The 18,934-nt window shown below is 37.8% G+C and overlaps 1 protein-coding gene across 2 annotated transcripts in view; it reads right to left on the reverse strand.

Moving 5' to 3' along the window:
- The window catches only part of TTN (titin), a 281,502-nt gene extending 263,916 nt beyond the window's left edge, over positions 1-17,586 (reverse strand). Inside the window, exons 1-12 of one of the 2 annotated variants that reach the window (XM_063695029.1) lie at positions 17,358-17,585; positions 14,704-14,807; positions 12,287-12,490; positions 10,550-10,837; positions 9,980-10,065; positions 9,642-9,886; positions 5,078-5,408; positions 4,555-4,707; positions 3,560-3,700; positions 2,227-2,352; positions 862-999; positions 133-270 (exon numbers count right to left, since the gene is read on the reverse strand). In XM_063695029.1, coding sequence (XP_063551099.1) covers positions 133-270; positions 862-999; positions 2,227-2,352; positions 3,560-3,700; positions 4,555-4,707; positions 5,078-5,408; positions 9,642-9,886; positions 9,980-10,065; positions 10,550-10,837; positions 12,287-12,490; positions 14,704-14,794 — 1,941 coding nt within the window. In that variant the 5' untranslated portion in view covers positions 14,795-14,807; positions 17,358-17,585. Of the gene's footprint in view, positions 1-132; positions 271-861; positions 1,000-2,226; positions 2,353-3,559; positions 3,701-4,554; positions 4,708-5,077; positions 5,409-9,641; positions 9,887-9,979; positions 10,066-10,549; positions 10,838-12,286; positions 12,491-14,703; positions 14,808-17,357 lie in introns of both variants that reach the window. The other variant, XM_055380317.2, reaches the window with a different exon arrangement.
- Between the last annotated feature and the right edge of the window lie 1,348 nt (positions 17,587-18,934).

Consider the following 18,934-nt stretch of genomic DNA (forward strand, 5'->3'; position numbering starts at 1 on the left):
TTACCATTTTGTTTTTAGTTAGGGATTTTAAAAGGCAAATACAGATTAATAATTCATACCATATTGTAGTTAATAGTTTACTAGAAATTAGTTTAAAGATGAACTTTTCACAGCTCAAATATCTGTATTCACCTTCTCCTGAGTTATTTGCACTTGTTCTCTTTTGGTAGTAATGCCTTCTCTACTTCTTGATACTAAATCTTGTTCTTTGACTTTGGGTGTGGCAACTATGACTTTAGGTACAACTGTTTTCCTAGTTTCCTTCATTATCTGATCATACAAAATAAAGTAAGAAAATAGTCATTAAATTCCATAAATCTTTAATAAAAGAAACGTAAGTCAAAAAGAAAGGAGGCAAAATTTCTTCCTATTCAAGGAAATTTTAATTACACTAAAATATATCATTTGAGTTACTTTGATCATCCATACTGTTTCACTGGCAAAAATATCAAAACAATAAGTCCAGTTTAAAAGAAAAAATGTGATTAGCAATAAAAGACTAATGAGTGCTATTTTGTACTTTTCACATTTTTTAAAACTGCAATCTCTGAGACATTTCAGTAGCACTGTAAATAGCACATAATTTTTTGTATTATGAATTGACTTGTTTACGGACATCTGCTTCAATAGGAAGATATTAAAGTGAATTATTATATTATATTAGTAACAAGCCAAAGAAAGTCTGAAAGTTAGGAATGAATTGACAGTGAAAGGTAGCTGTGTGGGAAAAGAAATTTTCTATTTGCATTATAAGAAGAGGTGGAAGTGAAGAAGTGATGATTAAGATCCATGATGAAAATGTAGGTGATTTGCAAATGAAATGGTGCAAGAGTGACTTTCACATTGGCAGGAAGTCATCACCTTTTCATGACTTAGGTGCATTTGATCTTGTTGTGTGGTAGTTTCTTCTTGAGCTCCCGGGACTGTTTCTAGTTTTGTGGACTTTGCAGTGGCAACTACCACCATGGATGCAGCAGTTATCTCAGTTTCCTGTCTTATCTGATGTTTAGAGTAAAATAAAGATTTGAGTTTCAAAAGATACAAAAGCAATGGCAAGACATCCTTGAAACATTCAGGAAAATACAGAATGCTTAGTGGTGAACGATAAAATGTCAGATTTCCATTTCAGGGGCCTACACTTGTGCTTAATACATAGACTGCTTTCCTGAGGAATGGGCTTCTTTTCTGCCCACATGCGCCTTAGCAAATTGTCCTAGAACTGAACATATCTCATCTTGAGACATGTTGACGTGTTAGGGAACCCGGTGGGTGGCTGCTGACAAGTGGCTGGAAAACCATAGGCCAGCTGAACTTGCCAGTCACCAGCATTGCAATGGCAATGGGGATTTCTATGCCTTTGATTATGCTAAGTAGGGTTCTTGCTGCTTTCAAAATGTCTCACTCACAGTAAGGAGAGGGAAATTCAGTCAGCAGCCTCTGGTCAGCCTTTTAAGTGTAGAAGGTTCTGAACTGGACCTTTAAAGAAAGTAGCTCTAAGATCAGCAAAGAGCTTGAGTTCAAGGAGGATGAGCACACGCGCCCTCTTCGACATGGAAGAATTCAAGATAAATGCCTCTCTCCTGACACTTAAAGGCTTGATTTCACATACGGGAGAGATGTGGATTTTAGTGACACTGAGATTGTCCTCACACAGCTCTACGGCACAACAGCAGCAAATGCTTCTAGGTCACTGTTTATCAACCGTGAACTGAAGGAATTTTTTTTTTTTGAGGAAGTATTTGCTTTCTCTGATGTCTGGCATATCCTCACTTTCCCTTGCTATTTATTCGGGGTGTTTATGACTGATGTATGTGTATGTGTGTGTGTGTGTGTGTATGTGTGTGCATGTGTGTGTGCATGTAAAGTTTGTGCATTACAATCTAAATGACTGAGGGCTTAGGCTATGCACAAAGAAACCAACTGTCCCGGTGGGTAACTGGACTGGCATGATATCTATCATCCATTTATGTATGTTCTAGAAAGTTCATAGATGTGCCCTAAACTGTTCTGTAGACAGTCTCCTGAAAACTGATCAAGTGAGTGGAAAATAGTGCAATGTGAACATAATTTCCATCCTGAGTTTCAATACTAGACATAGAGGAACAATAACAAAAAATATACAGCCAAAGACTTCTCCATTTAAGGGTTTTGACTATAAGCTACCTGCAGCTGGCTGTAATGTGATATTGTCAACAAACTACAAAATATTTAGAAAATCGGACTTACTGCTTCTTGAGTTACTTGTTTCTGTTTCTTAGTAATTTCTTCAGAAATTCTAGTTTCTTGTTCTTTGGCTTTAGCTGCAGAAATTACTACCTTTGGTACAAATGTTTTTTCAGTTTCTTTTCTTATCTGCAAAGAATGATTTAAAAAAAAACTTTATTTCCTGATGCCCAATAAAATAATATGGTGTTTATTAAATATAACAACATAGGAATTTGAAGATGTAAAATCCCTTCTCTGGAGATGTCACTAAATAAAATAAATAATCTCATGTTCATAAATAAGATCATGCTCTTTCTCTCCTTAAACTGTAAATTATGTAGGCTGCTTAGAGAAAACAAAGTTGAATTCAACACTTTGTTTTGAACAGCAGAATTGTAGTCTTCTTTAAAATGACTTCCAATGTTTACAAATAGATCTATGGCAATATTATTCTGTACTAATTCTGTCATCTAAAGGTAATCTTAGAATATATATCAGAATGGAAGACTTTAGAAGTAATTTTGTCTGATCTTTTTATTTTACATGTGAGAAATCAAGCATGGATAATTTATAATCTGCATTTACACAATATTTTTGTTTTGTCGATTTTCCTAAATACTGTGAAGAATGCTGTTTCCATCTGGACACCTAAGGTATATGCGTATATAGGGGGACAGTTTTCTCTGTTTGCCTCTTTGCCGTTCTCAAATATCTCATCACTGAAACACAGGATCTCAAGGCTGAAAGGGAGTTGAAAGTTCATCTTCTCAAACCACCCAACTGCCAACTGGTTCCACTGGCCAAGAGCTCTACTAACTGGCGTTTTCCAATCTGTCCCCAAATGCCGCCAACCATGGGGCTGTCCTTTTCACCTTTTCTGGTCATTTGGCTTGTTAAAGCCATGCTGTCCATTCCACTTCAAACTCATGTGCAAATGTCTTCCCAAGGAGCCAGGAAGCAGTTGCTAAGATTTCTAAAGCAAAGTGAGTTCAGTGTCTCCTCCACTTTTCCCCATTCCTGCCTCAGCATCTACTTCTTCCTCCTGGTTTTAGCCATCTGTCCTCTCCCTATAGTCTTACACTTAGCGCATCCCCAGATCAATGTGATGAGACCCCTGTTTCTACTCCTGGTGTATGTTCACAGAGTTCTTTTTCATATTCACAAGGGGAGCATTCAGGGACACTACCAAACTTTGGTATCCAGTACCCAGAAATTTACACATACAACAAGGGGATCTTATTAGTATGCTAACAACCATGTGGCCCAAGGAACAACACTCTTCATGGTAAAGGTGATTATCTGTGTTGACCCCTGTAAGAACCTCAGTGAATTTTAAACAAAAACCCATTTTCACCTGCTCATGAGTTACGTGCATCTGCTCTTGCTTTGTGGTAATTACTTCTCTGGTTCTTGATTTTAATTCTTGTTCCTTGGCTTTATCGGCGGCCACTACTACCTTAGTTACAGCAGTCTTCTCCGCCTCCTTTCTTACCTGCTTTTCATAAAGAAAGGAAGAAAACACTTTAATGCATCTTACATAAAAAGAAGTTCAAGACCAGCCTCGCCAACATGGTGAAATCCTCTACTAAAAAATACAAAAATTAGCTGGGTGTGGTGGCGCACACCTGTAATCCCAGCTACTCACGAGACTGAGGCACAAGAATCACTTAAACCCAGGAAGCGGAGGCTGCAGTGAGCCGAGATCATGCCACTGCACTCTAGCCTGGGTGACAGAGCGAGACTCTGTCTCAGAAAAGAAAAAAAAGTTACAATAATCTGTCAGGATTTAGACATAAATGTCACACAAGAGGATAAGGAGGAAAGCTGGAATGATTTTAAACTGTAACAGAAAATCTATTCAAATGCGAGGTGGGACATTATCCTGGATTTATGACACTGTTCCAGCTATGAATCAAGTGTCATGTTTGTTTTGAGAAAAGTAAAAACAAAAATCTTTTGGAGAAACTTAGAGAAATGTAATGCCTGCCCTGAAATAGTAGTTTCCACATCCAGTGTGTGCAGTGACTGAGCTCTGGAATTGACTGGTCTCTGTTTCTCTGGCCACTGTTTGCCTTCCTACCTTGAATACGATAGTTGACTTTTGCCTGCTCCTATAGCCCAGGTATTTCTGGCCTACTCTGCTCTTGTGATACTCACATTGTCAACACCTTTGACATCTCAGACCACCTTTTGCTCAGAAAGTTCTAAAAGTCTGGGCCCTGCTGGGCTCAAGGCTGTCTTCAGAATGAATTGAGCACAGCTGCATGCAGAGCTCAGTGGATGGTGGTTGAGTTAATGTGCACTGAAGGATGTGGCTCTGCGGGTGCCCCACGGCAGCCTCACACGTACCTGTTCTTGAGCAGGTTGGACGTGCACAGCAGTCGTGGTTGTCCTCTGAGCAGTCTGCTCTACAGCGCTGATCACTGGTTCTCTCACTCTGGCCATATCAACGGCAGCAACAACAGTCGCAACAGCTGCACTTTTGTCAGCATCTTGTTTCACCTAGATTAGAAATGACCAAGTAGATTACTTTTTTAAATGACATGCCCAGTAGAAAATAAAAAAGCATACTGGAAAACTGAGCCACCTAGAGCAAAATACACTCATACATAAGCATTTATTATTGCCAAGAAATACAGAGACTGTATCATTAAAACCTGTATATTATGGAAACTTCACAGATTGGAGCTTTTGTCCTAATTAAAAATGGTTTTACAAAGCATGACTACTGAATTTGGTCTTCAGTTGCTGCTATATTTTTATGTTCATATGCATTTTTCCTCCAATTTATACAGACTGAGTTTCATGGCAGAAATCCAGTTGGAGAAACTAGAATGTGAAATAAGGAAAAACAAAACCATTCTGACAGTACCTCTTTAGCACCAGTGGCAACAGCCTCTGCTGCGTAGCTAGCACTGGCCGACACACTGGCGGCAGCACCCGCAGCACCACTGATGGTCACTTGCTCCTGGACACCGTATCTCCCTTCCCATCTCTCTTCTGTCCTGATCTGAGTAGAGGTTGTCAGCGTTGTCTCTCTCATCTCAGCCTCAGATGAGGAGGCCACGTAGCCCTCTTGCTTCCAAGGCGGAGGCACTTCGGGACCTGTGGCCACGGTGGATGCCTGAGTCTTACGCATGAGCAATGGAGACCTAACAGACCTGATGGGGGATGTGGAGATTCTTGCTGCTGGAGACACGGACCTGAAAACCAAAAGGCAGAGGTCAAAGCAAGGAGGGGTAACCGGATGTGAATCATGAGATGAAAAGCTGGAAGTGCTTTAAGGCAGAGTTTTAAAATGTGTGCCTCCATAACCTATTCAGAGGGTAAATAATGTACTTGGAAGTAATTTGTTTTAAATCTCAATAAACCTATTCTTATCTGCTGTAACCCTGTAAGAGAATCAGCTTTGATTCCAAATAAGCTGGAGATTTTGTGCCTTGCACCTTCTCACATTAAAATAAAAAAAAAAATCACAACAGAAAAAGCTACTTCTTTAATATGCAGCCAAAGGAAACACATGTCAAATCCAGCAACCTCTGTATTCCCAGTTCATCTCTGTATTCCAATTCCGGGGGGGGGGGGGGGTTAGAGGATGTCAAATAGATGTTATAAGAAGAAAGGTTTCTGTAATCAAAATGCTTGTGCCACTCTTGACTAAGCAGCTTAAGCCATTTATTTTTCCCCTGCAGGACTTCCCACAGCCTTTACTATGTCAGTATGCCTTGTGAATTTCCAGGACAGGAGGACACATCCTCAGGAAGCTTTCTGCAGCATGTTGCTGGGTATAGGTCGTGCAGTGCACTTTGCAAATTGCTGCTTTAGCCGAAGTGTTTGTGGACAGCTACTTTTAATTTCCTCCATATTTGTTTACACTCGCCCCCCTTGTATTGCACTCTGGACTTATTTTAAATATCTTTAGAGTTATTGTGGGAATTGACTAACTTAAAAACTAATGATTCTGTGATTTTTGGTTAAATTGATAAAGTTGCTTCTTCCAGAATAGTTTTCATTGTTTGCTTTTTAGGTGTATCCAAAGTGCAAGTAGCATCAGTTGAAGAATTTGGGTGCTAAATCCCAGCACTGATGGGCAAAAAAGACTATTTCTGATCTATAGCAATAATTCTGGGGATTGGCCAACTATTGTAAGGTAAAATTTTTTTCAGAACTAATTTAATTCTTAATAAGGCTTACTACATTTTCCTCTCTAGGTGGCAGTATTGCCCTATCATTGCATTTTATTAATTCTGCATATAAGAAAATGTTTATAAATGCATCTTGTCACTATCTAGGATATTTAGCTTACACTGATCATACATGAAATGATTATTCTAATTAAGCTCAAGGTACAGTTGATATTTTCTCTAACTTACAGAGTACCTTAACGGTACATTACAACATTAACCAGTTTCACGAAGAAATGTTTATTTTCTCGAAGAAGGGCTTTTTTTGTGTGAAAATCCATTTACATTTTGTAAATGAAGTTGTAATCAAACTAAAGGGAAATCTAGGGAATAAGCCTCTTTTCTGAACATGACTGCCTTTGAAATATAACAAAAACCAAGTTAGAATAATGTGTGGTTTCCACTAACTGAAGAAAAGCAAAGAGACATGCGCTTTTAAGTTTCACTCTGTGCCTTGTTCTTGCTGTACTTAGTAAATGGGTTTAATTCAAAAAGAGTTAAAGACATGATTAGCATGACATGACTGATTAACAGCAGGTCACAGGTAAGCCCATAACTGTGAAAATCATTGTAATTTTGGTCATTATAGGAGAGTGCTTATTTCTGTACTTACAATGAAAAATAATCACCTGGTCACAGCGAGATACAATGCACCTTATTCAATGAAATATGTTTGCCTTACTCTACAACAAAAATCAAGATTAAACTATGAGATATTTAGGAAGCAGTCTATCTTTGATAACCATTATTTTCTCTGCAAATTGGCATTTTATTTCTTAATTATTGGAAAGCAAAATTTTGGGGCAATTTGGATGGTTATTAATGAACTTTCAAAACTGCTAAGATGGTCAAAATGCTCCATGGGATCAAGGACACTCCATGATTCTAAATGACCCTTAGGCTTGGGTTTTAAAATATAGTTAGGTTGTTATCTCCTCAAGAAATTGCATTTGGCTTGTGTTGTGATTTCATGGTGTGCAAACTTGGATTTAGCCTGAGACTGAACATTTTTTTTTTAGTCGACTGCTAGACATGTTTTTTAAAGTAAGCTTTTTGTTCAAGGTTTCATGTTAGTGTTTGCCAATATCTTTACATTTTTGTGGCTAAAACAATAAAAATTGGAAAACATCTAGCATTTTTTTTCACATATTTATTGGACTTTTACATTGCCTCTTATGTTAAATGCTTTTTTGTATCTTTTGTCTTTTTTTGTGTTGCATTTTTTTCCTTTAAAAATTAATTTGTGGATGATTTTTAATGCATTTAGTGCATTTATTGGTTATTTGTCATAAGTGTTGCAAACATTCCCCCAGATCCATTTCTTTTAATCCATTTCAATATTTTGCTTGTTTATGGGTCTTATCCAGCATAAACATATGTAATTTTGTATGTTATATACTGTTTCTAGGCTGGTGTTGTCTACCTTGTAGCCATTTTATGTTTATTGTGATACTTTTATGGCAGAGGCAATGAAGTACCTTGAGAAGGAGAAAGCTCTTAAAATTTTTTCACAAGTGCTGTTTGGTTTAGAAATGACCTTTTGCTTTTGCCATAGATACATTTTGATTTTTATGTAGTTGAATCTGTAACTGTCTTTTTAAAAGCTTTCGCCCATAAATGCTTTTGCAGATTGTCTTCTCTTTTTTTTTATTTTTTTAACTATTTAATCAAGCTGAAATTTATTTTGTAAATAGTGAGAGGCAGAGGTTTATGTTTGTTTGCTTCCAGATGGATAGCTAATTGGACCAGCATTCTTTATTAAAATACCTCTCCCTCCCCTGAATTGAAAGGCCACTTTGCTTTTTGAATTCCCTATATATTTGGATCTATTATACTTGGATCTCTTTCTGGACTCTCTGTTTTGTTCCCCTGGTGTATTTTTCTATTCATTTACCAATACCATACTGTTCTGATTATAGTAACTTTACAGTATGTTTGAATATTATTTAGGTCAACTATCTCCTTATTATTCTTTTATAAAAAATTTTCTTGGCAGGGAACATCCATGTGTTTTTTGTTTCATTTAAATTGATCAATAAACACTTCTTTGCTCAAATTTTGTACATTTTTCATTTCATCATATTAAAAGTTTCATCATGATAAACTAAATCCCAAACTTTCAAAACGGTTGTGGACAATTTACACTTGATTATATAATTTCTGAGCCCTGATCATGATACATGATCACCTTCTAAAATACTTCCATATTAAGTAAGCATAGAAGTCCATTTTAATTTCTAGATAAAATAACACAAGCATATGCAAAATATTTAAAAGGTTTTACTTACTGTCTGAATATAAGAATATTGGCATAATTATTTTCTATTTACAAGGCACTTTCAACTAATTATCTCATTGAAGCCCCAAAATGCAGCTTGAGATCATTCTTATTGTGACTCTCTTTAATTTACAGATGACACAACTGAAACCTTAAATAAACTGCTTAACTTCTTTAATTCCAGTTACCTATCAATAACATTGAGGATAATAATTCTTACAGGTTGTGAACATTTAATGAGATAATGTATGTATAGTTCCAATCTGATAGAAGAAGTGATCCATGTATAATAACAATTATTTTATTATTTATACTTATTGCCCTAAATCAAACTGTTAAGTGATCAGGCTGATTTGTCCTTAGGGCTTTCAACTCTAACTTCTGTGCTCTTCTCCTTTCACTGTGCCATATTTTGGCCCCTAAAGTACATATTTATTACATGAAATATAAATAAGAATTCAGAAGTTTATAAGGGTCTTCAATTTACCTGTGGACAGTGAGGATTTGTGAAAATCATATTCAGTAACTTCTTGGTTTACCTCCTTTGTCACCTGCTACATTTTTGATTGCCTGAAACTTACACCGGAGGAGGGCAGGGAAGTGCTGGGAAGAGAAGGGCATGGTCCCTAGCGAGGCCTGTGCCCATGGACCTAGGTGAGGACAAACACTCCTGCCTTCCCGCCCAAATGTTGCATTTCCCAAGATCACCCTGACCTGCCACGCCCACACCCTATGCCTATAAAAACCCCTGAGACCCTAGTAGGCAGACACACAAGCGGCTGGATGTCCAGAGGAACACGGAGCCCCACAACCTGCCCGTTTGTATGCTCCCCTAGAGGTTTGAGCGGCGGGACACTGAAGAAGCGAACCACTCTCCGCGTCGCATGCCCTGCGAGGGGGACAAGGGAATCTTTCTCGTTTCAAAACCTAGTTCCAAAATGTGCAATAACCTGCTCTCTCTATGGCAGCTTTACCTGACTGGAGATGGGGTCGGTGCCCGCACGTGTCTGACCGGGGAAGGGGAGTGTCTTATGGGTGATGGGGACTGCTGCCGAGCCAGCTGTGCTTTGGCAGCAATAGACGGTGGCGTTGGGGATCTTGACTTTGGCTTCGGAGGAATCCTGGGAGGTGTTTTATGTGGCAGCTGTTGCCCAGCGGCACCATCTATGACCATCTCAACTGTTGCAATTGATCTGGCATCGAAGTGGGCTTCAATCTTCTGTAAAAGATTAAAACAAAGCCCACGTTGAGGAGGAATAGCTGGGGACGCAACAGCCTGAAAGGCTTGAAAACCAACAGTATAGAAAAATACCTTTTCAATTCGGGTTTGTCTTGATTCTGAGATCTGAGCAGTCGAAACAATTGTCTTTGTCTTTTTAGCAGGTACTTCTTCTTCACCTGTGGGAAGGGAAAGATGAATGTTTGGGAGGGGGCACAATGACCCATTTTAAAAGAGATTCTGTTAATTCTGACTACAAAGTCAAAAAGATTTTCTGGATATCCCAATGGAGAAAATTGCAGAAAGTTTTGGATTTTGCATGAATAGAAATTAGGTTTAAAAATAGAAAATGTTCATTACAAGATAAAAATTTACTTAGAACGATTTTTTAAAATTTCATTATTTGCCAATAATTTGGAAATGTAGATCACTTAATTGAAACCCTTTCCAGTTTATAATGAGATTCATAAGCACAGATTGCTTCTATTCTGCGCTCCTGACTAGAATCTCAGGGACTTTTCATGGGTGTCGAAAAGCCGGCTTTTATATCAGCTCACAGCATTCTTCCCAGGGCTGTGAGAGGTGGCAAGTGGACGCTTGGCCCCATTTAGACACAAACCAGCTCTCTCCCCTTCTCTCTGTTCCTCAACCTCCAGCACGTACCTTGAACCAGTAATTCAGCAGTCGAAGTAGCTCTTCCAACGCTATTGGTGGCATTTACTGAATAGGTCCCTGAGTCTTCAGGGTATGCTTCTGCAATCAGTAAGCTGTAGAGGTCGCCTTCTTGTGAAATTTGGAAATCAAGGGAGCTCTGGATTTCGGCTCCATCCCGGTAGAACTTCACCACAGGTGTAGGGATTCCAGTCACTCTCACTTGGAGTCTCACTTGGCTTCCTTGTCTCACGGTCATGCTCTGCAGTCGTTGAACGAAGTTGGGTGGTGCTGTCTCAGCTGCGGGGACAAGAGAACAAAGTCAAGAGTGAGAGCCAGGGTGCTCCCTACAAGGTATTTTTAAACAATCACAGCTCCAATTCCAAAACCAGGTGATGACTCGCCAATCTAAACATCCTTGAATGTCCTTGAACCCAGCTCACCCAGCGATGACAGCAAGAATGGAGCCAGGAGATTACAGAAGGCTTTCTCGCCACCATATTTTATTTTATTTGCTTTGTTTTGCTCAACAGTTTAGGCCACCACCTTTTGTTTCTTTGTTTTAAATAAAAGCTCTAGATTTTATAACAGTTCTTGAGAATCTTTCTGGTACTTCCCCCTCTACCTCACATCTAGCGCTCTATTAATATGTGAAAGCCATGTTGCATATTCCAGTAAGTTGCATTAAAATGAATTCCAGTGGTTGCTATGATGGGTGTACCTGTTACTTAAAGAATCATTACATTTTTAATTTAATTTTTAAAATTCTAAACCTTCTCCAACTTGATAGGTATTCAAATAACCCAAATATTTGCTTGCATTTAAAATGTTAATCCCAATAATAACATTACTTCATTTTAATTGTGTTACAGAAAGGGGATTTTTTTGGTTATGTTGAAAGAAATTTTTTATAAGTGTGAGGAGTGAATGGAATTAACTTTGACATGATTTTGAGTAATAAACAACAGCAGGTGCTGCCAACCCTGTGCATTTTCCATTTGTGAATTTTCTGGGTGCATGCTAAAGTTCTACCTGATGTTACTTGATGTGGTTTCTGCTTAGGTCAATTATAGCCCTATAATTGAACATCATTGAAGGTAAAGTTTATTGGATAAGCATATGCAACTTTACGTAGCTCATGTAAGATATTGTTATAAAACATGTAAAGGCATGCAATATTCTGTATACTAATGTCTCACTAGGTAGTAAAGGATAGAGAAAAACAACAGAGGCCACTAAGATTGGTGATGTTTTCTGGGGAAACAGTGTCATGCATTTGAATAATAAACAAGCATTTATTTTCTTCTGGGTATGTTTACATGCCTCTTAAATGGGTGGTCTGTAGACCACCGGCATCAGAATTATCTGGATGCTTGTTAAAGTGTGAATTCCTGGAGATTCACACTTCCCTGGAGAATACGTCTTATTCCTTAAAAGACTTATAAACAAGGCTCCAAGCTTTTCTACTTGCTGAGAAACATGATTTTTAATATTTCCTTAACATACTTTTGAGTGTTTAATATGTGTATTGAGAAACTGATTCTCAGCCACTTTTACGATGTACTCTAGAGGAAAATTAAATTCCAAAAGGCAAACAACTTGGTTATAAATAATTCAGCCTCCAGTAGACCCTTCTGTAGTTTAAGAGCTGCATCTACCTCTGCCCATAGCTTTTTCTGGACCCCTTTCCCAATTTGCCGGAGATGTCCTCTGGGGGAGCAGAGGATTGGCAGGTCCCCAGCAGCCTACCTTTCACGAGAAGCTCAGCAGTACTAGTCGCTTGTCCAGATCCATTGGTGGCTTTCAGGGAATATCGTCCACTGTTGGCTTTAGTCACGGCAGGGATCATCAGTTTAGCGCGGCCATCGCTAAAGGAGATCTGCACGCCGGGCAGAGTGGAAGTGGAAATCACCTGGCCATCCCTAAACCAGCTCACCTCAGGAACTGGAAAACCTGAAGAGCAAGAACAATTCATCTTTATGTTCGAATGGGCACCGCAAAGTCCTCTGCTCTGTCCCATCATGTTCACTGCCTTGTCCGAATCTGTAAAAGCTTTCCAGCATGGAATGCCACTTAATGATAGGGAAAACCCTACAGTTGCATGATCAGTGTGTAAACTTGCAGACCATTAGGAAGGCAGGAAGGGAGGAAACAGACCAAAAGAGGCCTAATGATTTTTCCAAGGTCCTTCAGCTAGCAGTGACACAGAGGGGACTAGAATTTCCATCTCCTGCCTGCCTGCCTAGGGCTCTATCTGATGCAATTTAATAGACAACATTAAAATCATGAAAGGGACTTATAAAAATGAAGAACCAAGGAAAATTTGAAATAAAGAGTGATTGTTGTCCTCTTTGAGAGCAAGTGAAGAACAAAAGCAGCAAACTGATCTCCAGTTTCTGCCTGACAAGCCCAGGAGGCACGCCCTCCTCCCTCTTCTGTGGTTACAGGGACACTGTCTTCTTGGACTCTTCTGCTTTCACAAGTGCAGTCAGTAAAAACATTGTAACATGGACAAGCAATTTCTCATAATAAGAGCCTAATCCAAACCTAGTCTTCCAGAACAACATGGATCATTGGAATTGCAGGTGGAAAGCCAAATTCTCTTTATCTGCCATAAATTGTAGAGCCAAGAACTACATGTCCATGGTTTGATGTTTTAAATATATTAAAACTCTGTACATTGAGAATGTATGAGGCACATTCAGAGCATGATTTATTTCACACTTGGCATAAAGGTTGATGCTCTATCTACTTAGGCTGGTAGGTAAAGATAATCTAGAGAAAGTCTATTTTGTTGTTTATACATTAGCCCATCTCCCACTATAGCCAATTAAATAGTTTATTGGACTGATTTACGGGTATTGGATATTTTCAGTAGTGTCTTTGTAATAATTTATTTGCATATAGTTTGAAGGAACAAGAAGATATGAAGTAGCCAGATTCCACTACTTCTCAAGGAGGCAAATTCCCACTGAAGTCATATGTGTTCTGCTCAGTTCAGAAGTTACTGAGTGTTACCATATAAATAGGTAAATTATTTGGAAGTCGGTAAGACTTATTTTCTATTGTACATATATAGACCAATGAAAAGGGAATTTCATTGGTCTATATATGTACAATAGAAAATAAGTAATGATTATATGATATTTGTACAACGTAAAAGAAAATATTATCCAGTTATGAATAAGATTGGTGCATATAATAGAAAAAAAGAGAAAAAAAGAAATTTTATTTTATATCTTTATTATAAGCCATAAAATTTTAAAAAAGAAGTGGGCAGTGAACCATGGAAGTGCACTAAATTAAGAATTAAGCATGATTTTTTTTAATCCGTATCCATCTTACATGGCTCATTACAATACTACAGAAAGAGAAAATATTGATTAATTTTAAAATTATTTACAATATAGTTCATACACTACTCTCCATTTTTTCATAAGATGATACCATGCATTTTTTTGAACCATCCATAAACTGAGTTATGAGGAAGAAAAAGAAGGCAAAAAAGAGATGAACTTCCTTTCAGATAAAATTCTAGGGTTAGTGTTTGCTTCCTTTTAAATAGAGAGACCCGAGAAGCATATTATTTTCTGTCATTTCAAAATGATTGGAAAGTCTTTTAATTCATTAGAATCACTCAATAAAGATTGAAAATAAAATAATAAAATAATGAGGAGTTGGTTAATTACTGAACAGCTCTGCCTCTGAGGAAAATTAGATGCACTGTTATTTTGCATGTGAACCAACTGAAGTTCAGGTGTCCAGAGCAGGCAGCCCAGACTGCCTACCCAGTGGCTCTGTGGCTGGCTTCTATTGGGCTTGAGTTCTTGGCTTCTAGTCTGGCTCTGCAGCTGAGCCCAAATATAGAATGACTAAATTTGGTCCTACTTAGTTGCTGGATTCTAACAGCAATTTTAATCCAACGCTAATTATTTTTGCTTTGTGGAATAATAAATATGAATAAAACATTTTCAAGCCATTATATTGTCAGATTTTGTCAGTACTCTGTGAATGGTATACCCTTAAAATGACCTTTCCATAGTGTTGGACTAATTTTCCGAAGTGAAAGCAGGGCTTAAACTTGGCGTTAAGTCCTGCAGCAACGTTAACTTACTGGAGAGTAGGCAAAGGAAAAAAAAAACAAAAGTGTGAATGTGTGAGCTTACCACTAATGTGAGCCTCAAAGGTTGCGGTACTACCCTCCAGTACCACAACGCTTTGTAACGGCTGCGTAAACGTCGGTGCTTGAGTTGTCATCTTTCTAGGCACTCTGAAAAAGAAGAGAAAATAAATTAGGGTGTCCCAGCTAAGGGTCACTCTGGAGCTGTTTTGCAGATAGCAGAGACACACGTTTCTCCAAATGGATTGCTCCATAGGTCATCTGTGGGCCTAGAGTGATGGGCAGGTCTTCTCTTTTGTGGCTTGAACAGTTTTGCATAGTTCATCATTGAGTTGACTTAAAGCCTAACCCAAAGTAGCAAGTGTAAGGGGAAATGGAAAAAAGTATTAGCCAAACAGAACAAGGAATGAACCCTAGTGGTCAAAGAGGGAATATACAGTCTTACCAATGGTGGAAAATCAGGTTCAGAGTTGAAGAAGAAAACCACAGCAATGCAGGGTTAGTGAAGTGTAATTAGAGAGACAAGACATGTGATAAATGTAAAATAAACCTCTGGGCCTGGCGTGGTGGCTCATGCTGGTAATCCCAGCACTTTAGGAGGCCGAGGCGGGAGGATCACTTGAGGTCAGGAGTTTGAGACCAGTTTGGCTAACATGGTGAAACCCCTGTCTCTACTAAAAATACAAAAATTAGCCAGGCGTGGTGGCCCATGTCTGTAGTCCCAGCTACTTGGGAGGCTGAGGCACGAGAATTGCTTAAACCCAGGAGGTGGAGGTTGCAGTGAGCAAAGATGGTGCCACCACACTCCAGCCTGGGTGACAGAATGAGACTCTGTCTCAAAAAAAAAAAAAAAAATTAAAATAAATAAACCTCTGCATCAGCTTAGTAAGTGAAAATTATTTTAAAAATTTTCCTTCTCCCCAATATTTTTCGTTCACTCTATATTTATAAAGTTGACATTGATTCAGACATTATCTGATTACTTAAAATAGTTGCCAGAAGTAAAAATCTGAACTTTGTAATTTCTTTCCTGACTGGAAAAGCTTTGGCAAGCCTTATCAAATATGCAAACTTTTTGTAGACGGCATACGGTGCTTTCTATTTCTTAACATTTCTTCATACTATAACTGTGCAGTAAATGTTGCTACTGCTGAAGTAAATATTCAGAAAAATTTAAATTTTAGTGAACAGGCCAAAGTTTATTACAGTTCTGAAAGAAAAATGCTGGCTTGAGTTCTTAATATGGAACAATTTGCAAACTTTGAATAATGGAAGGCTGGTGTAAAATGTAGATGAAGTGAAAAGGCCTATGCTTTCATAAAGTAAAATATTCAACATCAAAGAAATGAACATAAAATTTGCAGTTAAGTCATTTTGTTAAGTGCAAGAAAGTACTTTGCCTATCAGTTTCAGAGACATTATGTGAAGAATTTTCTGATGCATAAATACCTAATTATTCAACATGACTATTCTGTTCTGAAATAGAACATTTCTGAATTGTCAATCACTTCATTACTATTTTTCATTAAATTCTTTGTTTGCTAAAACTTCATGGAGCAATAATCTTAGTGATAATTCTGTTCCTTATTGTAACTTTCTACTTAGTTAAAAAAACAAAACCAGCATTCTCTGAGACAATAAAATTTATATTTGGAAAAATCAGATAATATCCAAAAGCTTTCATAAATTTTTTTTGTCAGAAACTCCTTTTTGTAGCATATTATCTTTGGGATGAACAACTTTCTGTGTCTAACTTTTTCTGTTTATAAGCTAGTACATCTAAAAATAGCTGTCCTCTTAGACATAGAATACATAATTATATATCTATGTATTTACAGGCATTGACAATTAGTAATCAAATTCTAGGAAGATGGGAAATCAAAGTGTATTTAGAAGTGAGAAACCTTTCCTTTAAACATTATTTCTTACCCTTCTTAGTGTCAACATTTATCTCAAAATATATAATTGGACTGTGTGCTGAGTTAAAATTCATGAAGAGATTCTGAATATTTTAGAAAACAATTATATCGTTTTATTCCAAATCTCTAACTATGTTGCAATTAACCAGCTTAAATTGATCTTACATTCCTATTGTCTAGGTAAATTTTATTGCCTTAGCACTTTGCTCTTCACAGGCCTTTGTCTAACTGGGGCTGAAGGTATGCGTCTAAAATGTCATGCTCTTAAAATAAACTCTCCTAAACTCTCCAAGATTGACTGACAGCAGGCAAGTGTTCTGTCACTGTCCTGCAACTGATACCTCAGCAGTTGATTCCCTTAAAAAGTCATCAGGGTGTAGCTGATACCACATGCATTTTATCAGAGCTATTCTTGGTGTGCTTAACTTTATCATTGAGTAATATAACCTTGAACATTCTCAACAGGCAAAGAGAGTCTAGAAAAGAAGTAAACATTTCTCTCAACATTTCAGACCTCAACTTTTAGAATATTAAGTGAACTTAAACAATTTGAATCATGGAATCATTTAGCTGATATGCTAAAGCTTTCAACTTTTTAAGGAAAAATGTTCAGACATTTTAAAATAGAATTTAACAAGCAGATTTAAATAATGGGTCAGCACTGGCAAGAAATAGTCATACAAACACTTGTACATAGGCATTTAGCACACACAAATAATCCAGAGCCAGAGATAAATAAGAAAGTGACTCTACTATTAAAATAAGAAAAGTTGCTGCTCACCTGATTTCTCAAGAGTGCCTAAAAAGGGTGGGACTAAGCCCAAGGTTGCTTCTGAAACGACGTCCTATGGAGAGTTGGTTTTTCTGACCATCTCCGACATGAATCGGTGAGCCTCTAATCCTAAAAACAAAACTACACAGTCAAGACTGTGTAGTTTTGCTTTTCTATGCAATCCCTACACCCGAGGCGAGGCTGGGAATGCACGACTGCTCAAGAGCCAGGGTCTGGCCTGCCCTTATATTCACCAGATCTGCTGACAGCCCCACATCCTTAGGCAGGGCCCTGGGTGATTGGCTGTCTTAGGAAAGCATGATGGGAGAGGACCTATTTGGTAGTGTCACATACCACCTGTTCTTCTGATTGACAGTGCTAAATTTAGTACCTCAAAGGAGACTTCACCAAGGAAATAGAACTGTATTTAAAGAATAACTGTGTTGAGGCTCAGAGAAGAGCATTGGTTGCTGATGTTAAAATCTGAAAATGCAGGTTTAAAGAGGTGTGACAGTAGATAGCACTTGCGGGCAGTCATACAAAAGAGCCCCAAACCTGAGGACTCTGCCCTGAGTCAGGCCCCAGTCCTGTTCCCTTCCCCCATAAAACAAACCAAATGGACCTGTCAATCATGACAGCAGATGAGGGAATTTATCTCAAGCATAAGGCTTCATGTTCTCTGAAGAATCAGTTGCTATAAACCTTAGCGGTGAAGAGAGCTCATTTGTACTACCTACATTCTCCAGAATCCACTTGTATTTTGGGGACAGTTACACTGATGTTAATGAGCTTATTGCTTATACAACCCTGCAAGAAATAATGTTGAAAGGCAAAATCGGAACTCTGCTTAGGTTAGTCTGTACGGTACCATGATTTCACCTTTGTCAGATTTCATTTTTGTCTGGCATTAATATTTACAAATATGTGTGTACTGCTCCTTAGTAAGTAGCCAGGTCTTATGCTTAAATCATCCATAAGGTTCCTTTTCCAGACACATGAATGCTGTTCTGCTAATCTCTGGAGTTTGCTGTTACTAATGGGAAGTGGATAGGAGATGATACAGTTGCTATTTTAGGACTGAATTTAATTTCAAGCAAGAGATATTTCAAATAAAAAAGAGCACACCAAAAGATCTTTATAATGACTCAGCTGAGAGATTTGTGAAACTCTACTTAGAGGGAGGAAAATTGTCTTGTTGATAATGGAAAGAGACTTTTATCAATAAAAGAGACTAAAATTTTTAATTTAAGTTAAATTTCTTTATGTCTGTAATAAAAATATTCCCTGTTATGGAAGAATTTGGCCATGCATTGAACTTTTCAATTTCTTGAGTATTTCATATCTTGTATTTATTTATATAGTGATTAATATGTTAATGTTTAACAGAGTTTAAATTTACTGACAACTAATGTAGTATAGTTATGTTAACAAGATGACACCATGTACTTATTTAAACATTTTTCTCCTTTACTTAAGTGGTGGTATCTGTATTGGTGGCACCATTTCCACCCCCATAGATGGCATCTGCTATAATTCTATTTGATTGCTTTATTCAGAAACAACTGGTTTCATATTATATACTTTGA

The sequence above is a fragment of the Gorilla gorilla genome, chromosome 11, assembly GCF_029281585.2.
Source record: "Gorilla gorilla gorilla isolate KB3781 chromosome 11, NHGRI_mGorGor1-v2.1_pri, whole genome shotgun sequence".
In the NCBI taxonomy this organism is placed as follows: domain Eukaryota; kingdom Metazoa; phylum Chordata; class Mammalia; order Primates; family Hominidae; genus Gorilla; species Gorilla gorilla.